This window comes from Pocillopora verrucosa, chromosome 12 (assembly GCF_036669915.1).
Source record: "Pocillopora verrucosa isolate sample1 chromosome 12, ASM3666991v2, whole genome shotgun sequence".
NCBI classification, from domain to species: domain Eukaryota; kingdom Metazoa; phylum Cnidaria; class Anthozoa; order Scleractinia; family Pocilloporidae; genus Pocillopora; species Pocillopora verrucosa.
The window spans coordinates 13683847-13708687 of NC_089323.1; the positions used below are offsets into that span (position 1 = coordinate 13683847).

The 24841-nt window shown below is 37.3% G+C and overlaps 2 protein-coding genes and 1 pseudogene across 5 annotated transcripts in view; 2 read left to right on the forward strand and 1 right to left on the reverse strand.

Annotated features, from left to right (window-relative positions):
• The first annotated feature begins 41 nt into the window (after positions 1-41).
• On the forward strand, positions 42-19216 carry LOC131770354 (tetratricopeptide repeat protein 39A). Of its 2 annotated transcripts, XM_059086065.2 has the most exons (20): positions 44-230; positions 2074-2184; positions 2687-2762; positions 3910-3965; positions 4762-4838; positions 4940-5007; positions 5833-5897; positions 6042-6147; positions 6569-6634; positions 7373-7481; positions 12767-12834; positions 13141-13200; positions 13578-13669; positions 13861-13930; positions 14377-14489; positions 15078-15195; positions 15615-15726; positions 16210-16327; positions 16666-16782; positions 17596-19216. In XM_059086065.2, the coding sequence occupies exons 1-20, from the start codon at positions 193-195 to the stop codon at positions 17933-17935; spliced, it is 1980 nt and encodes a 659-aa protein (XP_058942048.2). In that variant the 5' UTR covers positions 44-192; the 3' UTR covers positions 17936-19216. The 2 variants fall into 2 exon arrangements, with proteins under 2 accessions (XP_066014847.1, XP_058942048.2); XM_066158750.1 differs by lacking the exons at positions 16210-16327; positions 16666-16782; positions 17596-19216 and having other exon boundaries at positions 42-230; positions 15615-15737.
• Positions 9208-10969, reverse strand: LOC136277089 (uncharacterized; annotated as a pseudogene).
• Positions 19217-20161: 945 nt separating the features above from the next.
• Positions 20162-24841, forward strand: part of LOC131770356 (tetratricopeptide repeat protein 39B) — a 67158-nt gene continuing 62478 nt past the window's right edge. For all 3 annotated transcript variants that reach the window (XR_010715836.1, XM_066159118.1, XM_059086067.2), the window contains exons 1-7: positions 20162-20296; positions 21551-21661; positions 22451-22526; positions 23292-23347; positions 23680-23756; positions 24067-24134; positions 24309-24373. Coding sequence is in view for 2 of the 3 variants with exons in the window: in XM_066159118.1 (XP_066015215.1) it covers positions 20268-20296; positions 21551-21661; positions 22451-22526; positions 23292-23347; positions 23680-23756; positions 24067-24134; positions 24309-24373 (482 nt within the window). In the remaining variant the exon portion in view is untranslated. The remainder of the gene's footprint in view (positions 20297-21550; positions 21662-22450; positions 22527-23291; positions 23348-23679; positions 23757-24066; positions 24135-24308; positions 24374-24841) is intronic.

A 24841-nucleotide genomic window follows, 5' to 3' on the forward strand; every position in this document is an offset into this window, starting at 1 on the left:
GGGAGGGGATCAAAACAACTCTGAGGAAACACTGGGAACGACACGAACCTTGTAATGAGGAACTGGTAAACAAAGCGTTGGAGTGCAGCAGGTGTGAAAGTAAGACTCGTTTCCAAAACGTTTCCTCGGCTTTTCTGCAAGCGAATCAAGCGGATCGTGTTGAGGAATAGATGTAGAAAAGAAAGAGCTAAAATGGCCGCCAGTGCGGTCAACTCTCACCGCGTACCCAGGTAAGACGTTCTTTTTAACTTAATTCGACATGGTTGGTGACTTGAAGTCATTTCTTTGAGAAGTCGTTTCTTTTTAGCTTAGGATAGAAATCCTTGATATCATGTCAGCATTTTGACAGCGATAAAATGAACTTGCTAAAAGTGGAATTTGCAGATAAGCAACCTGTCTCTGAACTTTCGTTCACGTTTTCCTGGATGTATTTTGTGTATTATGGTTGTCATGCAGGATCCATCACATTCAATTAGTTAAAAAATTCTGCCTTTGACCATTTGTTTTCCTTTGTATCTCAAACAAATTTTGACAGTGCGCTCAGCAGACGAAACGCAAGCCCGTTAATTAGATTATCGATAAGAGGGGAATCGCGGGCGTAAATTGTCAATAACCCTTGTGGAATATAAATGTAAAGTATCAAATACTGGCATTTGTGTTTTACTTACTTAATATAGACAGAGAGGAGATCAATAGTTTATTTTAATTATCAGTTGCTTGGAATTTAATAGGCTCAAATCTACTGCTTATGGCATCCAAAAAATTATTTTTTCTACCTTTATGCACCTCTTTTCAAAGAAAGAAATGGTTTGGAGGCATTCTAAATGTATCTTGATGTAAATTTTTTCTCTTTTCTCATTCTTAGAGGACTTTTGTCATCTCTAATTCTTTTGTATGGAATTCTCATGTGATATGATAAAGAGAAAAATCAAATCAAGCCCAATTTATAGCAACATCAGAATGATTGTATTCACAACTAAGAAGGGGTATGCAATGCATTTGGCATAGAGGGCATACTGCCAAACTCAATCATCAAGACTGTAACATTAACATAATCAGAATCATTTCAAAATGATCTTAGATTTTCATGCGATTGTGATGATCATGTGTCACAGTGGCATCATGAAATCTATATGCCCATGGATGGTATACTTAGGAATTTGGGGCTGGTATTCTTATGATTGTAATGATGAACATGTGTCACATAGAATCTATAGCTTATGGATGGTATTGAAACAGCATTTCCATGTTCTTTGCTGTGCCTAGGAATTTGGAGCTTGTATTATTCTCAGGTGGCGTGGACATGTGCAAGGCATATTTTGCAGCCTTGTACAAGTCAATATCACTTGTTCATGTGAACAACCCTTAAGTAATGACTTAACTGTGGAAAAGTAAGACTGGAAAAGAATAAAAATAGAAACAGCATCTTTAAAATTAAAAAAACAAACAAACAAACAATTGGGAGACAAATCCAAGTCTTTCCCAGAAGGGTAATAGGTGCCATGATTGCTGGATGATAATTTTTTGTGGGAGATGTTTTGTTAGGTGGACTATGGGTCAAGAGGTTACTGTTCTGAGACATAGCCAGGTGTTTGTCTTGTGTTTCTGGGCAAGACACTTTAATCTCCTTGTCTCTCTCTCCACCCAGGAGTATTTTGTACTGAATTGTAAAAGGGAGGGGTGCTAGAGGGGTCCTTGGTTGGAGTGCTAGTCAGAGCAAAGGATTAGTTAGAGGAGTCCTGGGGTGCCTGTGACCCTCCTTTTGTAAGCCTTTTTAGTCACATTGAGTAAAACACTGTGTGAAGGTTGACATGATAATCTGGTGAGTACCCTCTGTTTGACAAAGTGTGATCCCTCCTTTGAAAAATCCAGTCAATGCCTGTTTATTGTGCCACAATTTTCACCCAGTATATAGTTTGAAATCATTTGTTAAACATCCTCATGGACTTGCAAAAGATCCTCCAAAGATTCTCCAAAGAACCTAGCAAAGTTCTTTGTGAGGATCCTTCAAAATCTTCAAGGGCATAAAGAGGGGTTTCAAATTTAAAATAATTCACTCTAAATTGTTTACAGTGGTGATGTGGATGAAAAAGTGTTAGCTGATGCCATTAAGATGACAAATATTGCTGTCAACCTGTGTTTGTCAAACAAGTTCCTTCAAGCACAAGCTAAACTGGAACCATGGTAATCAACAGTGTACCTTACTCTAAGCAAATTTTAGAACTTGAATTGGCCCTCAGATTGTCCATACAATACTGGGATCAATGTTAGTATCTAAGCAACTGCCCACTAACCCCTCCCCTAACCCAACATGAAACCCTAACTTGTTATCAATTGACTGATGTTGGGTTAGGGGAGGGGTAGGTGCATGGTTACTCAGATACTGACATTGATTTGGGTACTGCATCATCAATAAGGCTTTGCATTTGAAGCTGAACTAATTTTGACTCTGGCACAAAATTTGGATGCTTTTACAGTGTCATTATTAAGACCAAGTAGAAGTTTTGCAGATACCAGAAATGAAAGGTGAAATTGAGATTAATCCTCATTTTCTGCAAAATTCAATGGAAATTCTTGGTCAATGTTTGTGATAAATTTCACCACTCAGTATGTAGCCTTTGGGAGGTTTTTTTTATTTTTTTTGCAGATTGATGAGATGACTTGATACTTTCTTGATTAATTTTAGGATAAATGAAAGCATGTACCATGCTCTTGGTTACAGCACCATCATGTATCTCCAGGCTATGATGACATTTGAACCTGTGAGTACTACATAATTGATTATCAGAATTCATGAATTCAAGACTCCAACTTCTGTTGAATTTGTGCTTTTTAAGGGTGACTAGCATTTAAATTCTCTATACATAAATTATCACAGTGACAGTACTGAATGGAACTTCAAGGTTATGAGAACACAGGAAATAACCACCCACTTAAGAGACTTGTGATTATTAAACAACTTCTCCTTATCAATAATACAGGAAAAGTATAGACTGAGAGTAGTATGGAGAATAAGCATATTGATGTTAGGGCATAAAGGGTTAACTCTTTGAATCTCTTGGTTACTGGACTCAACATTTAACTTCTTGTTACAATACATTATTATATATTAATAAAATAAATCATCTAATAAACAGGCACTGAGAAATCCATGAAAAACTTGTCAGGGAGAGGACAGTTCCAAATTATCTTCAGTTGATAAACTGTTCCATTAAACTTACTCTCTTAAGTAAGATCTCATAAGTAGTTCTTCTTACTGTCTGCCAAAAAGTTCTCAAGGTGTTGTTTCAGTGAATTTGGTATTGGATCAACAAATAATCCCTTCCAGAAATAATTATTTTCTTTACTATTGTTACCTGGCCTGTCTGTAATGATTTTGTAACAAGAGGTTATCTCTGGGTCTCTCATGGGAATTTAAGGGTTAAGTTCCCTTAGCCCTTTTACTTTTACCCAAAAGTGATTAACAAGTAACTTCTCCCTATATTATCCTCATATTGTCTAGCCAACAGGTAATGAGAATACTCAAACTTATCAGGTAGAAGTTGTCACCTTGATCTAACACCAAATTCTTGTAACTAATTTACAAGAAAATGTGTAGCAGCTAGAGGGGAGAATTAATAATCAGATCTTGGGAGTTAAAAGGTTAAACTTATTTACAAGGAAGTGTACAGCAGCAAGAGGAGAGGATTAATTGAAGTAAAAAAAAGGGTACATGGCAAAAGATCTCTAGAAAATTCTACTAAGGAAAATGTATTTTTGAGATGAAGACTCCTAAATGTTGAAAATTTCATTCAAAAATACTTAGCTCAAGGAACAGAAAAAGTTGAGGGTAATTGAATCATTGTTTTTTTTCATAATGATATATCTATTATTGATTTGCATTTTCTGATTTTCATTCATTTTATTTAGCAAGCTATACAGCAAGCAAGTAACAGCAATAAACTTGCTCTAGATGTATGTGAAAGGTAATGATTTTAACTTTTTTTTTTATTTATAATTTTAAGTTTTTAATTTTTACAATCTGATATACATATATATTATAATGACGTGTAGTATGACAAAATTGGGCAGTGGAAGTCATGTTAATGGATTTGAAAATTGAAATTTTAAGATTTAATTTTAAAGAAAAGGGAGAAATAGGAAATGAAAAAAAAAGATAACTAGTGAAGCCACGAGAGGGGAAGAACAAAGGAATGGAAAGAGGGAGGGGACTGAGGTAGGAAGGAAGAAAGAGTTGAAAAAGTTGGAAGGGAGGTGCAGGAGTGAGGAAGGAAGGTGCAGGAGGGAGGAAGGAAGGTGCAGGAGGGTGGAAGGAAGGTGCAGAGGGAGGAAGGAAGGTGCAGTAGGGAGGAAGGAAGGTGCAGGAAAGAGGAAAGAAGGTGCAGGAAAGAGGAAAGAATGTGCAGGAGGGAGGAAAGAAGGTGCAGGAGGGAGGAAGGAAGTTGCAGGAGGGAGGAAAGAAGTTGCAGGAAGGTGGGGAGGAAGGGAAGTGGGTATGGGGGTAGGGAGCAAGGATGGAAGGAGAGCAGGACGAGAGAAACAAAGTGTGGCTAAGTCAGGCAAAAGGCCCACACTGCTGTCCAGTGGTTATGCCAGTTTTCTTAGCATGAAGCTACTTGGATTGTTGCTACTACCCCAGGATGGGATGCTTGTAAATTGCAAGAAGAAGGAAATAATAATCATGGTTATTTTTATGTACTCTGTAATGCTAGAATGTAATTTATTTCTGACCTTTTTTCATGTTTTGTTATTTTTTTCTAGATACAGAAGGAAGCACACATGGACAGAGTCATTTACCAGCTGGATTTGGAATCCATCCTATGATAATTTAACAGAAGGTACTCTCTCTTGCACTGTTCTTGTTTTATTTTTCTACCTTCATTATAATGTTTCACAACAGGACTGGCCCTATTTTTGATATGTTTTGTATTCATTCTAGTGGAAAGACATGCTGAGCTGTGCTATGCCGAGTGTTTATTTATGAGGGCATTACTCACATTTATTCAGGTATAGGTAATTATTGATCAACTCTATTTCACTCTCAGTAAATATTTAACATCTGTTTACCAAACTGGAGTTGGCTGGTGCTGGATGTTTACTGAGCCGCAAACAAACTCATAAATATCCCACACCACTAGCCACCAATGCTGATGTGAACAGTGTTTTCAGTTCATACTAAAACAGTGAGCCAACAGAGGAAAAAAGGATGATTTTGACTTGTTTATTCCTGCAATTATTGAAATATTTTCAGGAGCAAATCCCACTTGTCAGTTGCAGGGAGGTGAATAATAAACAATTACTTCACAAGTGCTCATTGAATATGAGATAATAGATAGCCAACAAGGCCCATAGAGCCATTAGTTGACTAAATCATGTCATATTCAACAAGTGCAAGTGGAATAGGTAATTGTTTTGCTAAAAAACCCTATAATATAGATAAAAAACCCTATAATATAGATAAATTTTCCCAACTGCATTGTTAAATACCAAACTGAATTCACCCAGTGTACCTATCATATTTTTAGAGCATGTTATATTGGCCCAGAACACATGATGGCTAAGCCAATGAAAATTCTTGAATTGCAATATCCAATGATCCAGATTTTAATAACAAAGAATATTCAGTGTTTTAATAACCAATCAGAGGGCATCTTCAATGCCATCCACTGTTTTAGTTTATACTAAACTCAACTGTATTCATCAGAAATAAACCATTATAACTTTATAATCACATGATGAATAGAAATCTGCTGGTTTACTGTAGGAAGTCACTAACCATGAACAACAAATTAGCATGTCTGTCTGGAATGACTCTTATAAATTTCTCATCAGGATGAAAACCTGGTCAGCTTCATTCGCGGAGCTCTAAAAATCAGAAGTGCTTATCAAACTTACAAGTAAGTTTTGGATTCAATTTTGAATCATAACAATGTATTAATTCATTGAAGATAACTTTTTGCACAGCAATTTTTATTGCAGACTCATATGATTTTATAATTTCTTTTGGTGATTTATGTATTGTGATATTTCTCTAAAATCAGGACTTGCCTGGACATGGTTGCCCATCAGCCATCATCTCTTCAGCATTCACCCCAAAGAAAGGACTTTGAAGGAGGAGTTCACCTTGGCATTGGAGGATTTAATTTGGTGAGTCTACAGAAACCTAAGTGAACTTAATTTTGTCACCCCATTAAAAATTATCATCATGATCTTATTGTTTCAACTGGTATGTTATATCCATTCTAAAGCTATGAGTATTTGGAAGTGCTTCTGGTTGCCTTCAATGCTAGACTGTGGATTTAGTTGATTGTGTCTTGTGGTGCCTCTATCTATGCACCCATGATTAGTAGGGACAAACTGTTGGAGCAGTTCAGAAAGTATTATGCTGGAAGTGGAAGAGAGATAGACCACTTTCCATTTCAGGAAGCACAGCAATTTTCCTTGTCACTTCATATTGAAGAAGCTAGGATGAGTCTTCCTCAGTAGTAGATTTTCTTATGGAGGCTGCCAAAATAACATTTTTGTTACAGAATGTTAACATGTTGACATTTTAATTGTCTTCTTTTAGATGTTGTCCCTACTTCCTGCAAAGATAATCAAGTTGTTAGAGTGGGTTGGTTTTTCAGGAGACAAGGTAATGCCGCCTTTCTTCAGACTGCCGGAGTCAAAATCCAAATCCTTAGACTGCAAAGATAATCTTTCAAAGAGCCAATTTCAGTTGTGTGGAAACTAAAATAAATGCAGTTTTGTACTGCCTTTTGCTTAACTTCAATGTGAAGTTTTAAAAGCTTACTTATTGAATTCTTATAGACTTTAAAATGTGATGTCACTTTTGATCACTTTTGTATTCATTTCAGTTAATATATAACACTCAATCAAAATGCCATACAGGTTTCAACAAGTAATTTCATTTTGAACATGTCAACTCCCCAGAGGTGATTTACACAAAACATGATCTTCACAATTATGTCAATACATAGTTCTACAACCAGATGTTTGGAGTGCAATAACTAATCAACCCTTTACACCCTAACATCAGTATGCATTTTCTCCATATTGTTTTCTATACATTTCCCAAGGTGCTAACATGGAGAATTGGTTTATCAATCAAGAGAATATTTAGTTGATCCTTCCCTTTATTCTCATGACCTTACTGTGTGATGCAGGGGTGATATTGTAAGGAGAAATTAGATGCTAGTCACTCTTAGGGGCTAAAGGGTTAATCCAGCTCTCAGTAGAGGGCATTATTTGGATGTATAACTTAATTCTCGAAACTTATCTACATGAAGATGTGTAGTAATAAGAATGAAGAATTGATTATCAATTGTTGAAAAAACCCAACTATGAGATGTGACTCCCATTTTATGAACAGTTTTTAGGTCTGGATCATTTAGACCAAGGATGCAGAGACCAGAACTTAAGATCGCCCATGTGTGCCATGGTTCTGCTCGCCTATCACAGTGTAATAACTTATTACCTTGGTAAGTGGTCAGATTTATAACTTTTAACCTTGATAAGTGGTCAGATTTATAACTTATTAGCTTGGTAAGTGGTCAGATATATAACTTATTCGCTTGGTAAGTGGTCAGATTTATAACTTATTGCCATGGTAAGTGATCAGATTCATAACTTATTACCTTGATAAGTGGTCAGATATATCAAAAGAATTGTCTTAAGATGTTTTCTGTATGACTACGTTTGTGCCGCTTTGTGGTCAGATTTATCGATACAATTGTCTTAAGATGTTTACTGTATGGCTACATTTGTGCTGCTTTGTGACCAGATTTATTAATAGAATTGTCTTGAGATGTTTACTGTATGACTACATTTGTGCTGTTGTAAAAAGCTGTGAAATTAAGCCAAAAATCGGTTGAAACTTGAGAACGGCACTTGGTGTATGCAGCGTTCAATTTGTGCATTTACTTGACTACTATTCTGCCTGTAGAAGATTATGTTATGAGCAAATAATCTCCCAGCTCTAGCTGATTTCTAAGCACTCTAAGGTCTCTTTTTACGAACTTTAACCAGTGTTTTAGCTGACAGTTGTACCATACAGAAAATCTCACTGTTCCAGGCCTGCGTTTATCTCTCTTTGATGAAAACCATAACATTTTAAGAATGAAGACATTGCAATAGCTTACTACTTGACTGTAGTAATAATACGTTTCTTTTTTTATCGTACAGCGTTGACATTTATCAAAGTAAATTACGTTAATATGAAGACTTCATAAATTCCCATTCATTTTCCATAAACTCAAAAATTACAAACGGACGCAATTTCGTCGGAATCCCTTTTCCTACTGTTAGAAGTAAATTCTCTAACACTCGTTGTTGGTTTGGTTGATTCATCTTTAATTTCTTTTCTTCTCAAGTTGTTACAACAGGGAAAACTAGAGTCTACGCTTATGAAGGTGACACTGCGGATGACATTTCTAAGCCGTCAATCTTCTTGTGTCGTCATCGGACCATCTTAACTAACGAATCACGCTCGACCACGTATTACAGTTCCCACATACTGAGTATGCGCCTTCGAATTGTTTACGCAGTTACAAAATCAATTTCTACCTTAATTTTCATATCTTTACGGTTGAGATCGGCCAGAACAGAAACGAGATCGATAATATAAAAATTACAAAAACCTTGGTTCAGAAATGTGGGTAGAGTTGATCATATTTGCTCCAGTAGTATCTCGCTTTATTCTTGTCTCCTGCGAGGCAGAAAAGCGGTTTAATGAAAACCATATTTTTCATCTTCTCCTTGTTCCTTTCACTCGAAAATTGCCCGATCTTCGGCTAGAACTTTGATTCGATACCCACTGCACTCAGCATGCACATACGTGCAACTGCTGATGCCTTTCGACCAAAACTCGAGTCGGCCATTGTCGCCGCCTTTTTACCTCCGAACCTGTACCTCCGTTTGGGATCATCACTTTCTATATTATGAATCCAGGCTGTTTGACACTTTTTTACGTGAAATCGATTTTCGTCTCTTAATTCCCGGATGGCTTAAAGGACTGAATTAAACGCTGGATCCGTTTGAAGGAAGATTGTCTTTTCTTGCGTCATCTTGTTCCTCGCGATAACAGCGTGACGCGAATAGTTTAGTGAATGTAGGTGCAGGGTTGCTAAAGGGTTTCTGTCATAAATGCTGTTATCTGATTGGCTAAGCTACACTTCATATTGTCCATGATAGATAGTGCGTTGTATGAGTTGCCTAACAGAGTGCGATCGTAAACAATGAACGAGTTGCCAGTAATCCGGGATCCTTGCGTTTGCGATCAAAGGGCTCTTGGAGTCAGCTCATTCATTTCATGGCTTAAGTTTGTATCGATTTCTTGGACTTGTTAGATATAGGTTTGTGAACTTTCAAGACCTATGGAATAAATTCTCTCTTATTTTTGGGCAGTTGTGTGATAAGAAAAATAGTGCACTCGTCATCATGAGAATCGGGAAAAAGGTTGTGTGGGTTGGCGGTAGGATGAGAAGAGGTCATTGGGCAGACTGTGTCCATTTTTTTGGTAGATACGAAAAACGAAGCTTAAGTTGACATTTATCAAAGTAAATTACGACTATTCGTTGTTCCTGAACTCTCAATTTACAAACGGATGCAATTTCGTCGGAATCCCTTTTCCTACTCGGCTCGCGTGGTTATGAATTTCTAAATTTGCCTATTACTAAGACATCAGCTTATCATAAAGCTTACGTTGACATTTATCTAAGTACATTACGATTATATGAAGACTTCATAAATTCCTATTCATCGTCCCTTAACTAACAAATTACAAACGGACGCAATTTCGTCGGAATCCCTTTTCCTACTCGGCTCGCGTGTTATGAATTTCTAAATGTGCATATTACTCAGACATCCAATATTGCAGTACACACAGAATTATTTTTGTATCTATGGTTGTTTGAAGTACAAATAACTATACATACTTCCACCTTTACCAAACGATCCTAAGAACTATAATAATTATAATGTTTTCATTATCAGTTTATCTTTTGCTGCTTAATGTATGTTAAATAAGTTCTAGTTTGCGTTTTTCTTTCTGTCTTTCGTACGTACTGTCTACCTCGTGGCCTTTAATTCTTATTGTCTCCCTCGTCCGCTTCGCTTTCATCAGCTTCGCTTTCATCAGCTTCGCTTTCATCATCTTCATCTCCTAGAGGACTTGGCAAATTTTTGGCATCCTCCTCGTTTCTTAACTTTATTACTAGATCAAAGTATTCAACTGAGATGTTAAAGGGCTGCATCAACGCCTTCAAGCGGATGGTGTGTGGTCCGTCTTCACCTTCGCGAATTTCTCGCACAATGCAGGCGACATGGACGTAGCTATTGAACCGATGCTCTTCCCTCCGCGTAGTATTAAATGTGGTGGTTATCTCTATCAGCTCCGTGAAGTTGTTGCGGAAAATAAGCATCATACTTGGCATACTTTCTCGTTGATTGATGTCTAAGCCTCTGACTGCACCTTCTATTCGAAAATGTGGATAGAGGTGATCATATTTCCACCAGTAGTATCTCGCTGTCCCCTTGTCATTTGCGAGACAGAAAAGCGGGCCTATAGATACTACTCTTTCTAGCTTGTCCCTGTTCCTACCATCCGCGCGTGGCCCGATTTTCGGCCAAAATGTTCGGCTAATACTACTGCTTCCAGCATGCACATACGTACAACTGCTGATGCCGTTTGACCAAAACTCACGAAGGCCATGTTCGCCGCCCTTTCACCGCCAAACACCAACCTATGATCCTCTCGTTTATCATTACTTTCTATATCTTCAATGCAGGCGGTTTGAAGGCGTGTCACGTGCAATCGATTTTGGTTTTTTAACTCTGTGGAGACGGCAAGGACTACCTTAAACGTTGGGTCCGTTTGAACAAAGACAGTCTCTCCTTCCATCATCTTTTTCCTCACGATAAAGGCGTGACGCGAATAGGTTAATGAGTGTTGATGCTGGGTTTTTTTATAGGGTTTCTTTCTTAATGCTGTTATCTGATTGGCTAAGCTACACTTCATATTGTCCATGATTGATGAAAACATGATAGGTTGTGAGTAGTATGAGTCGCCCACAGGTGGCCCAAGCTCCAGCTGTAAGATGATCATCTTGCGCAATAACAGTCATGACGGAATTATAAGAGTTTGTATGGGAATATTTACGACCGCTCTAAGGAATAAAAAAATTCGTCAAATTCTCAATTAAAATACCTCACCTTACTTCCACAGTTTATCACTTGTTATCTGACCGCCTACTTTGATGAAGAGAACCCATTTTAGCGAGTTGTCCATTTCGAGGTTGACTACGCACGCTTTTCTTATAATAAATTAATATATAACTAAATTATATTGCTGGTGTAAAATTTACATTATGTATATCACCGACTGGATAAAATTACGCCGTTAGTTACTGGCGTTAAATCATACAGCTATACATTACCGACTGGAAGAAATTACGCCGTTAGTTACTGGCGTAAAACCATACATACAATCTTTGGTGGTGACGGCCGCCCATACAATACCAACTGGAAGAAATTACGCCGTTGCTAATGGCGTAAAAACTAACAGATATACATCACCGACTGGAAGAAATTACGCCATTAGTTACTGGCGTAAAATCTTGCGTATATAAATTGTCGACTGTAAGTAATTACTGTTAGCTACTGGCGTAAAATCTTACATATAGTGATCACCGATTGGAAGAAATTACGCCGTTAGCTACTGGCATAAAATCGTACAGATATACAATACCGACTGGAAGAAATTACGCCGTTAGTTACTTGCGTAAAATCTTACATATATAAATTGCCGACTGTATGTAATTACGCTGTTAGCTACTGGCGTAAAATCTTACATATAAAGATCGCCGATTGGAAGAAATTATACCGTTAGCTACTGGCATAAAATCGTACAGATATACAATATCGACTGGAAGAAATTACGCCGTTAGTTACGGGCCTAAAATCTTACAGTATATACATCACCGACTTGAAGAAATTACGCCGTTAGTTACTAGCGTAAAATTTGGAAGTAATACATTACCGACTCGACGACTTCGCGTTTTTTAGTTAACGTATACGCGAGCGGTACTGTATATTTAATGTATATTTTCAATGTTGCAACGCTTTTAAAAACGGGTGTGTGTATATATAATTACGTTTTTTAACATGAAAGAACAATTAAAATGCCAAGAACTACCTGATTCTTGAAAAAAGAAATAAGGCTCACTCACTTTTTGTCGATCTGATGGCCCCGTACACTGCCAAAACAAAATTTTATCACACCATCGAATTCCTCCCTGTATGCAATATCTTCCTGTTCAAAATGTTCCTGCTGCAAAAAATCACATACAAACAATCTAACTACATCGAAAAATAAGGCATTCAACCTTTTCTGACAAAAACAACACTCTCAGTGCTCTCCTACAAGCCATTAAGCCATTCATGATATACTAATATTATGGTCAACCCTTTTACTCCTGTGAGTGACTAAGAATTTCTCCTTACGATATCAATACAATATGAACCAGATAAGTGATGAGAATAAAGAAAAATATCAATTTGGGGATAATAATGGTTGATCCCATACTTTGTTTGAAACAGGAGTCCTACTAGAATAAAAAAGATGGTGAGGTTTGAGCTCTTTAGAGAATGGAGAAGGATGTGTTTTCGTCTTGTCACGAGCGTGGGACAAAGAGTTCTACTCTGTTGAGTTTCGGCTTATTCTATTAATTTGAAGCTTTTATTGAAGTATTGTCATTTATTCCGTCAGGAAACGGCGAGGGAGACGTCATGTACGCCGAGGAAATTCTCCAGCCACATCTGAAGGCATTTCCGAAGGTATTTTAATCAAGGAACTGCACTAATCATGCACTAATGCTGTAATTCCCGGGCTCGCAATCTGATCGGCTGTACAGGCTGTCGTACTAGCATAACCAGGCCCTCCTAATCCGTGCGTCGTTCTTGATGCCTTAGAAGTGAAAAAGAGATGTACATATATCACGAATGTATGGCATAAAAGATTGACAAGGAGCTGCAGTCAGATTTGACGAGATAGAAGCGAAAGTATCGCAGGAATAATGCAGCAAATAGAGAAGTTTCCAATAGCATGAGCTATAAATTGTACTTACCCTTTTATTATTTTAGGGCGCGATATTCTTGTACTACGCTGGTCGAATAAAACAAGTTCAAGGAAAGTTGGATGAGGTCAGTGATAATGCAAACGAACCAGATCGACTCATAAAGGATGCATCATTCAGAATAAGAAACATTATGTTTAACTGTTGTGACGTGATACACTATCACAGCTACCCATGCTCCTGGAGGATAGGGGCTTGGGGAAATGATTCATTTGGTGATATGTAAGGTCATGAATAGCGTTGCACGATGTGGCCTGAAAGTACGTTACGTAACGTGACATGACATTGCGACATCACGTGCTGTGCAGCGTGACTCGACATGTCACGAATAGCGTTACATGATGCGGTATGATAGTACATGAATTGACGTGACATGATATCGGCAACATGACGTTATATGATTTTACTGTAAGCTGTTTGTCTTTTTTTTAATTTTGGTTACAGGCCACCAAAAGCTACAACGACTCAATTGCAGTTCAGTCTGAATGGAAACAGTTCCATCATATCTGTTACTGGGAGTTGATGTGGTGTTATTCGTAAGTTTATCGTCACACAAGACTGTTCAGTTGTCGTTTAATTTGCGTCCCCTTGGTCTCAGTCACAAAACGTTCTCCAATGGAAAGTATAGATTAAGTCATCTCCCTTGTCATAACTGCTGTCGCATGGTAAAGTTTTGTTTTTGTTGTAGGAAAATTATAACTAAAATCCTCTTTTTCTGTCTCATTAGGTATGAGGGGGACTGGGCCACAGCGTACCACTATGCAAGTGTTCTTTTGAAGGAAAGCCGCTGGTCACGGGTAAGGACGGAAGGAATTTAAGAGAGAACGTGTGTGAAATTTAACTAAAACACCATTGTTGTCAAAGAGAAAGTGAATGGAGGCCTTAGTAACTTGCACATTTTTCTCAATGGCATTAACGTACGTAGTTGTTAAGTCTCATTTTCCACGACGTTTAGAAGATTTGCCGAACAGATGCACGGTTAATGAATAAAGGGATTAAGTTTGTAAAGAATCGGTTTGAGTTGATACAGGATTATTTGTATTTATCAACCAAGTTAATGATGTAAATCGTTCATCGCAAAGAGTTTATAATGCTGATGTTGCGAGCTTTAGTCCTTTGTCGGGGCAAATGACTCTAAGGTAGCACGGTTACTCAGTCTTCCGCTTTCATATGCTGCTGGAACAGAATTGCAGCTGCATTGCATGACATTAACTAAAGCCTGAACAAACCCTCTCCTCGGCAGACATCCTACATGTATCTTAAAGCTTGCTTCAGAGTTATGGCGAGAATTACAAACCTGGAGCTCGCGAGAGAAGACGATCAGGGTGAAAAGGACACTGAGGAGTATCTTTTCAGGTAAATATAAAGGAAAAGAGAGCGGAGAAAGAGCGGCAAACTTTTGTGGTTTATTTCTACCACTATTTCTGTTATTGCCTCTGTGACTCCGACCCCAGTTACTTGTTATTTACATTTTATTTAAATTTATCGCCCTGGACGAAGGCTCTCGCATTGCGCCAATGCTTTACCGATAAAACAGTCGAAACCAAGAGCGCCCAGAAAGATAGGCCATTGAAAGATCCAAAGGGGAAGTTTCCACGCGAAGTTTAACCTCTCGGAGCTTACCTGTACCCGTGAAATCCCCGCCCTTTTATTTAACATGAAGCCTGAACAAGGCGCCCCTTGAGTTTGGGATACTTGCCTCCCTATAATGGACAAAACGGGAGTAAATTACCCCTTCTCTTTGAGGCGAACGCTGAAGTGTTAAAGGAAAACTTGAAAGGCGTAATACAATTGTAATTAAAAACGTAAGTTTGTGCTATTGGAATGGGAGATAGAAGAAATGTCCATCTTTTGCCCTCTCCTAAACCATTATACGTTGCGCTCCCGCGCCGCTCACATGTGGTCTGAAAACGATTGGACACCAGTTGGTTTTCTTTGTATCAGGCGACTTCCGGAATACAAGCAGCGTATCGCTGGAAAGTCCGTTCCATTTGAGAAATTTTCCATTCACAAAGCTAACAAGTACCTGGATCAAGGCAACCATTTATTTCTTCCCGGAATGGTAAGTGCGAGGAGAATCGTAGGTCAAAATCTCTTTTCTCCGTTGGTTAAATTAGAATTGTAAGGCGGACAGATCTAATGATAAGGCAAATCATTGGAGCGAGTCTATTTCTAGCCAAATTGGTGCAACACTTTTTGTTTTCGTACACGTGAGAAATGTCAGCTTGGCTAGTCACATGGATGTTTGTATAATTACGTTGTTAGAGAATACATTTTTTTGGGTCTAATCTTGTAATATCAAAGAATGAGCCATTCTCAAACGGCAGCAATGTCGTTCCTAGGCTCCTTACGTTTTTCTTTCGAGACGACAAGGGGAGAGGAATGGAGACGAATTAGGATATATGTAAGACAAATGATATATACGCGAGGTTTTTTTTTTCTCTGGGGAATTAAAGACCCCTAAACTGACTCTCCCTTCAGGAACTTATATTGCTCTGGAATGGCTTCAAAGTTCTTCATCGCAGGCCGGACTTAGTGGAGCCAATGTTGAAACTTGTCCAAACGTCGCTGGTAGAGTTAGAAGAAACTAAAGGTAAACTATAATAGTAAAAATTACAGTCGAAAACGCACCAACACAGGTTTCCTATTAAATCACCTTTTTTATTATAGAAAACCCATATTTCTGCTATTACATCTGCGGTTCAAATAACGAACATATATGACGACCTTTTTCCGAACAAAACCATGATCACGAGTTTCCGATTCCTTATTCACTTATTTCCGTGTTATTGGTACCGCCTAACCATGAATACTCCAGGAGTCCTGGATAAAGAGTAGCAATGTGAAATTTAAGCCCAGTCAAGTACTGCATCACATACAGCATTATATTGTCGGCGGCTATGATTAGAACCCAAACCCCGTCGAGGAGCAGACTTGCAGTTTTGCGTAGACCTTTCAACTGCACTTACCTCTTTAGTTCCAGGTCCCCAGCGTCATTTCAAATTTTTTCATATTTAAAAAACAAAACAACGTGACAGTCTTTCCTTTTTTTTTTTTTGTTGATGTTTTTTTTTAGGTAAAAATACAAATTACATGGATGATTTGTGTCTTGGATACCTGCTTCAGGGAATGTGTTACCGTTGTGTGAACAAACCGAAAGAAGCAATGGAGAGCCTCCTTAATACGGTAAACAGGTCAGTAACTTTGCTTCCGGCAACTTGCCTTCTCGTATCATTTTCCCTCCTAATTTTTGTAATGGATCTCGAGAGTGAAAGAGTTAAAACCACGGGTTTGTTTTATATGATCCGTGAAACTCCCTTTCGAGTATGGGAACAAAAAACAAGCGCGAGAAAATTATGTCAAATGAGCGTATCTATCTGAGAGAGGTCTAGGGGGAAGGATTCAGGCCACTCTCGGCCAGCTCTAACAGCCCATTTTTTTTCCCTTGGTTCGTTTTTGGCGTGGCATTTTGTCGGCCTCCTTTCCCAACCAGTAAGTGCAAGCACCTTATTCCTCCTTTTTCGTATTGCAGATCAAAGGACCTAGTTAAGGATTTCTACTTGGCTCCTTTCGCATGCGCAGAAGTTGGCTTTCTGTACCTAGAGGAGGGAGATCTGGATCAAGCCAAAGAATACCTCAATAAAACAAGGTATGAAAAAGCAAGTCGATTTTTCTAAGTGATGGTAAATTCTCAGAACTCAGAGAAGACGTGCAACCGATGTTCTAGAAAAGCTGTCTAGTGCGTTAACATTAGCAAGTATTGTTAAGCAGCGTGGAATATCCAACATACCTGCAAGTGCAAGTAAAGCGCGGGAAAAAGTGTCACTGGTGTTAAGTGCGGGAAAACGTGCAACCGGTGATAAACGTGGCTCGGTGTTGCCGTGTTTAAGCGCGGGAAAAATGCAAGAGCTTCTAGGTTTGGAGCGTGGCAAAGGATCAAAGCAGTTCAGTTCTTAACTTTTATCCTTAAGAAAATCTGTTCATACTGTTTTCTCTCACATAAATCTGTATGCATGTAGGACGCTTGCTATTGGCCTCTGTTAAATGAGCTAAACTCCGATAGGTGCGAGTGCTTGAGTGGGGTTCTAATTGAATGATGTTAATTTTAAGCTATGTGTATTTAAACTGATGGCTGAGGGACTCAACACGTGGTGCATTGATACTGCTCTCCTGGAGTACACTGTGCATGGTATGAAGTATGAGATCCCAATGGGATGATATCAGTATCCAAGCAACTGCGCACCTACCCCTCCCCTAACCCAGCATTAACCCTAACTTTTTATCAGTTGACTGTTGCTAGGTTACGGAAGGGGTAGGTGTGCAGTTGCCCTGTGCCCTGTGAGAATCATACTTCATACCATATATGGTGTGCACTTGGAGAGAATACTGACATTGATCCGCTAGTTTTTATACCCCAGCGTTCCTCACAAAATCTTTGAGAACGTACTTTTTGAACCGACAGGAAAGACTACGAAAACCATTTGTTACAAAGCAGACTTCACTTCAGAATCCACTCAGCGCTTCAAGAAATCAAACACAGACGCAAGCAGGCGAAAGAAGCAGCTAAAATGGAAAAAAAGCAATCCAAACGCTCCAAGAATGGTGTCACTAACAATAATTCCTCAATAGACGAGGATTCTATCAGCATCTCTCTCGGTGGATCCGAGAGTCTCTCGCGCCAGGACTCCAACTCGTCCTTTGAGACAGCTCCTGAATATTCATCGGAAGATGACAGGGACCTGGGAGACATGGAACGGGATAGCAGTCCTAAAGAGAATGTTGTTTTGGAAACCACAGTGTGAAAATTTTCCGTCTCTTTAAGTTATTTAAATTTCCTTTAGTATCTTTTACGTGGTGTTACAGGATGATAAAAAAGCCTCGGTAATAAATTTATTAGTTGTTAAAAAAACCTAGATAGAGCCATACCAAGTCCACTCCAATGAAGCCAATGAAGTGATATTTTGTTTTCTAAAGGTGTTATTTTTTTTTTGTTTTTTTTTTTGTTTTGTTTGTTTCCCTTCACCAGAGCTTCATTTTCGTGGACATGAACGGAGTCTACTTCCCTAATTTTATATACGTTTTTTTTTTCTAACAAGGCTGTATTTTTTTTCTGTGTATGTTAGTGTTAAGGGAGGAAAGCCGTTTCTTCGACAAGCCGAGTTGATTATTACATTAGGCACAGCATTTCGTTTACTTTGGGGGTTAGGGGTAGCCTCTGTAGCGAGTAAAAAATAAGTAATTTTTTGTGACTCGTGATCTTCACGAGCGCTTTTAACAAAATGAGTTTGTCAGGGGAGGCGGGGCTCGGGTTGATAATTTGAAGGAATGTGTCAACGGATCTTCACGAGAAGCTAATAGAGGAAATCTCAATCCGAAGAGTAAAACGTCCCTGCAAAGATCCTCTCGCGTGGCGTTACATTATCGAGATATGACTCGGTCTTTGGCCAATGAGATCGTTTGCATCATTTCTATAATCACGTGAGCAATGATCTCGCTCTTTTAATTTCAATTTACAAAGGGAAGTAGTTTGGTGTGTATAATTTCCCTCAGAAGTCTAAAGTTAAACTCCTCAAATAGTTGGGAATTTGAACGAATTATAGATTTTATTTATTCTGTCCGTTCTTATATTTGCATTGCTTCTAACCGAAATATTCATTTTAGATTTATTTATTTTTAAGCCAGAGATATTCTAAATTAACAACAAGAAAAATAAAACTCTATCTACATACGTCGCGTGAAGCGAAATTGTGTTATTACAATCACCCACTGTGGTGAAATCAGGAAAGCTTTAATCTTTCATCGAGCAGTTTTTTAGTCAGTTACGTCATATTTTTGTGTGCTTGCAGACTTATTTTCCACCGAGTAATTTTAAGATTTTAGGGTTAAAATGAATGCTTCGAGATGAAGGAAATTTCTGATTTTTCCAACGCGCGCAGCGGAAAATAAAACCAAGGAACTGTGGATTAACTTACTTTACATCGTTCTTAGAAAGTTTTAGATCTGGCTTATTTAGATAGGAAAAGTTTGTATCACATTTGCTTAGAGTTTATAGGAATAAAAGGAAAAAGCTTTCTTGTTGTTATAACGTATCCACTTATTTCACCGGACTTTGATTGGCTCGACAGAGAATGGTAGTAACGCCTTTCATCCTAAATAAACGGTCTATTTTGTTGCAAAATTCATAAGTTACAGTGATCGATATGCCGCTGATCTGAAATAAAATGCAAACAGAGACGGTTATTTAGACCGATGGAATACTGTTTCCTCGAATTCAATATTAAAAGCGCACAAAATCAGTGATGCTATAGAGCACGAGCAGTAGTTGACTTCTTCCCAGCTTCATCTGTGTTGCGCGGCACTGAAAACAAACGAAGTTGATATCTAGGTGTTTCCTAGAGTTCACGCGGAGCAGGGATATCTTTCCGCAGACGTCTATTATATCAGTCGCTTCACACACTTTTCGTATGACAACAATACAACGGTGGAATCACGATACTTCCACAACCAACATCAAATTGATTGATCCAAACGAGTCATTAGCGCTGTCCACTAACGAAAACGACTGCTTTATAGAGCTTATTGCATATATTTTAAGAAAGTGTGGACAAAAGGATTGGAAAGTTACTAACTTATGAAAATTAGGTACTAACTCGGATACTAAATGGATATTAAATGCATCTGACGTTCGAGAATGTGCGATACATGGACCTCAGGTTTGGTTGAAAAGAACGTTGAACATGTATGTTAATGTCGTACTCAGCACTTCTATAGAGCGAAGTTTTCACTCTTAACCGTCTTTTCTTGTAGTTTTGGTTTTTTTTTTTTTGCTCTTTCGAGTCTTTCTACCTTTCGAATCTGATACTATGTAGATTCCTTAAAAAAGATTCCTTTTGCAGTCTCAGCAAAAAATTGCGACAGAACTTGGTTCACAAGGCTGTCAACTAATCCGTCAGGGCGTCAGGTGTGAGCATTGGGACGAGACAAGTCTACACAGAGAGAAAACTGAGCACTAGTAAATAAACAAAGATTACGAAATACGCCGTCGCAGACAAGAGAAATAATTAAGTTTTGAGTTGTTTTGAAAAAGTTATCTGTGCTTTCTCCTCGCTAAATTGAGAATTAATCAAGTAGAGGATGGACGGAACCGTGGTGGATCAGTCAAGGTTAGTCTAGTTTGTACAGTTTAAGTTAAAATTTTGGAAAAAATTTCACGTGTCTGTTCAAATCCTTCCAAGTACCGGCTGACCTCGAGCTCTAAGTAAGCCTATTGACTGTTCTTGGTTAAATACGTTGAACATAACGGGTTTGTACACCTTTGATTTCAAATTCATATGAATATAAACTTGTTTTCTATAGTTACCTAATGCTTTCCGCGATAAGCACATTACAGGTAAATCAGTTGCTGGCACGTTTCATGTTGTGTAAACAAAGCCGATAACCTCCGAAGAAAGTGCTGTGGTGTCCAACGTTGGATAATGATTAACTTCCTTTAATCGGAAGTGCCCGCAATAGTCGATCTGTATCAAGTCTTTTACCACACCAAGTCATCACTGATTTCAATTTTTAGAAAGTTGTCGCGCTGTGTAGAGTGTCCGGATCAATTCCTTAAGATTTAAGTAATTTATACGTTTATCGGACGAATGTACGGCATAAAATTAACCTTCGATCTACACCCCAACATCAGTATGCAAGTTCTCCATACCGTATTTTATACATTTTCTATGGTACTTTCGAGGAAAATTTGACTTACTTTCATGAGCTTTGCGAGTTCATGATCATTTTCTCCATTTTCATGACCCGAAAGTTTGATTCAGAAGTGTTACTTTTGGGAGAAGTTAGATGCCTATCACCATCAGGGTAGTCAAGCAAGATTTTAAACTCATCAGTGATGCGCTAAGAATGTTTTACTTGTGCGGCTTGTAATGTTGTAGTATGAACTCAAAATGCCATGCAAATGCTATACTCTTATAAAAGTTTTGAGGTCATAATGAAGACCCCTTCTCCACCCCCCTCATATTTTCCAATGACCTTCCATTGGGTTGTGGGGATATTTTCTGGAAAATCATCATGCTGCAATATTCGTAGGGTTAAAAGTATTCAGATTTGTTCTTTTAAAATGTTTATGTGCATAGGATTTTTCCTTACCTGTTTGATTTTGACTTTCCCTTGAGTATTTGTTCCCTTTAACTAAAATAAGTGAAAGTTAATGTAAAATTGGGAGGAAATTTTCTATACAAACTTGAAATTTGAATCATGACAGATGATAAAATCTGAAGTAGTTGTATGTCCCCAGTGACCCTTCCCCTGGTCATCAATATATTTGGATTACCAGTCAATACTGGTAATCTTTAGTATGGAATTCATGTTTAACTTAATAATTGTTTGATTTGATTTTTTTTAATTATCTTCTTTTACAGTACAGATAATGATTCCCTTACTATGGCAGAAGCCGTCAAAATGATCACCAAAGCTTATGACCTCTGCTTTTCAAACAAGTTTCTACAAGCAAAGGCAGACATAGAGCCATGGTATGGAAATTTCAATTTGTGGTCTAAGTAGTAAACTGTGTCTAACAAGTTATAGGTCTGGGTACAAACTCGATAACGTGTGAAAAAGTTTTACATAAGTCTTAATACATGAGTCTCTGTCAAAAATTGTAATTAAGTTTCATGGGTTTCACTACCTGTTCAAAGGAGCATCTCTCTTTCTTCATTTTTGAAGTTTCACGAAACAGATCTTAATTAAAATTGTTAGAGAAAATAATGGTACTTCGTCTGGCTCTCTTGGAAAGCCCCCTTCTCCTCCTACTATTTGTCTGATGGACAATGATTGCTAGATAAAGCGTTAGTCTAGAATTTATATAATTACACCTTTACAGGGTTTGAAATAGCGCCTAATACAGGCGCCAATGTGACTGAATTTTTCACTTTGGCAATCAAATCCTGAAAATTAGTCACCAGATTGGCAACTAGAATGCTTCATCATGAAATCATAAAAAATTGAGGAGCCAAGTGGCTATCAGAAAAAAAATATATAATTTCACAGTTTGCATTGCTCCAACCTATTTTGTTAGGCAAACTGAGCATAAATCATCATCAGATTCCGGTTTTTATTTATTGAAAAACTACTATTATAATAATTCTAGTTCTTTTCACAAAAAAATTTACCTTTTCAGGATTTCCCTCACCCAGAAAATCTCCCAACATGTACAATTTGTTTAGGGATTAAATAACAGTCAAGTGGAAATATTTGTTGACTTCACAAATCATGTATATGTAATGAATAAATGGATATTCAAGTTTAGTTTATGGTTTCAGGATCAACAAAAGCATGTACCATGCAGTTGCATACAGCAGTATTATGTGCATTCAAGCTCTGTTGAAATTTGAACAGGTATGAGTCTGTACTTTCACCCTTTAACTCCCAAGATCTGATTTTTAATTCTCTCTTCTAGCTACTACACATTTCTTTGTAAATTAGTTATGAGAATTTGGTGTTAGATCAAGATGACAACTTCTAGTTGAAAAGTTTGAGTATTATCATTACTTGTTTGCTGGATAATGTATAGATATTATTGGGAGAAGTTGCATATTGATCGCTGCTAGGAGTTAAAAGGGTTAATTCAGGAAGACAATGTTTACAATATTCCTTGGGCTTTTCACGTCTAAGGCCTGATATATTAAATCTTCTCTGCAGGTTAAAATTTCTCCCATGCGCCTGCTCATTAATTTTTCACACCTAGTTAAAAAAGTCAAGTTACCACAACCTTAATGAAAAGTTTAGAGTCCGAGTAAAATACATACAAACTTGATTCCAATCAAGATGAGAACAAAAAAATTTTGTCTGAGTGCCTGACAGAGGACATCTTGGAAATAATTTGTATTCAGAAGATAATAAATTTATTTGCAAATATTTGGAACACTTTTGAAAATGTACTCTTTTCTAGTCCTTTGAATGTATTGGGGTTAATTTCTTCCAGAATAGAAATCTTACACCTTTGACTCCAAAACAGTTGGCTGGTAGGATCTTGTCATATTTGATAAGTTTTAAACTACATGATTTGTCACAGAAGTATGATTGGTACTCAAAGAGTCAACATTGTAAAATTTAAGATACCATATTAGAGAACTGAATTGACATTTTTTTCTCTATTTCCAGCCAGCAATTCAAAAGGCAAGTGAAAGTGTCAAGTTGGCTGTGAATATCTGTGAAAGGTACTAACAATGATCTGTTTATCGACATGTTAACCATGGCTATTCATTCATTAACCATTTAACTCCCAGATCAAATTTGTAATTCTCCACACTGTCAACCATACAATTCTTATAATGTTAGTTCAGCGAATTTAGTATTGGATCAACTAATTATCCCCAAATTGATGTTTTTCTTTATTCTCATCACTTATCTGGTTGACATTATTTTGATATTGTAAGGAGAAATTCTGTCTTGATCACACATGAGAGTTAAAGGTTTAAGGAATACACCATAGCATAAGGCATAATGATTATAGAATGAAACAGAATTGTTTTAATTATTTTATCTTCAGACAAAGGAAAAAGCCAACATGGTCAGAGACATTTTCAAGCTGGATATGGAGTTCTGCATATGATGAGTTTTCCATGGGTTTGTACAATGATCTTCAGTTCTTTGTCATTGTTAAACAAAGTTTTTTAAAATTAAAAGTCATGGATACTAGTAACTCCACACATTGAATTTAACAGAGACTTAATAAGCTAACTGCTAGACTTAATTCATTTACACTGTTTTAGAGGTTTTGGTTTCAAGATTTATTGCCATTTTTAAATCTTTCTCTAATTTTAATTGATTTTTTGGAGTCGAGGGCTTGAAATTAAGTACCTGAACTAAAGTAAATTAAATTAAATGGAGAATGAAATTAAATCATTTTTGATGTAAATGAAATCTTTCTTTGCAGAAGAGAAGCATGCTGAGCTGTGCTATACAGAATGTCTTCTTCTTGATGCTTTACTTACATTTATTCAGGTAATAGTGAACAATAAATATTGTGCACTACTAACTTCATAGGTCTGGTTTTAAAAAATTGTATTTCGTGAAGGATTCTTGTGTTGATGTATACCGTATGCTATAAAATGCTGCAGATCAGTCACATTTGTGTTTGTTAAAATTATGTCTGAATATGTTGATTGATTGCTGCAGGATGACAATCTTGTCAGTTTTGTGTGGGGAGCTTTGAAAATTAGGACCTGTTATCAGAATTACAAGTAAGGACTAAATTAGTGTTAGCTACTTATCAGACAAATTATAGACACTCAAGTTCATATGCAAATATTCATGTGAATTAATTTTAGATGGTTTGAAATCATTGTTTGAATAATCACATTTTATTGTAACTATTTGTATCATTCAGTAGTTTTAAATCCTCAATGTCCATAGCTTTATATTCTATTTGAATTTTTTTCCTATGTATTTCTATTAATATCATATTTCAGTCTCCATTTATTCTGAGGGCCATAAGTTAATCAGTTTAATTACTGTCTAATATTATCTCCTTTATACTAGGTCTACTTATTTACTTACTCACTATTTTGGTGAGATATTTGGCTCATCATTTTAACTACTGACATAATAGTTCAATCAATCTCATAGTAAAAGAATTTTATTAACCATCAAAGATAATGGACCAAGTAATTTTCAACCTTTAAGAAAAGGTTTAACAGCAATAAAGTTGT

Bases quoted from the DNA above. Each gene is read 5' to 3' on its own strand.
- LOC131770354 (XM_059086065.2), top strand. From the start codon at position 193: ATGGCCGCCAGTGCGGTCAACTCTCACCGCGTACCCAG. The intron at 6,148-6,568 runs GTGAGTCTACAG...GTCTTCTTTTAG, and splicing joins GCATTGGAGGATTTAATTTG to ATGTTGTCCCTACTTCCTGC. The intron at 7,482-12,766 runs GTAAGTGGTCAG...TTATTCCGTCAG, and splicing joins TGTAATAACTTATTACCTTG to GAAACGGCGAGGGAGACGTC.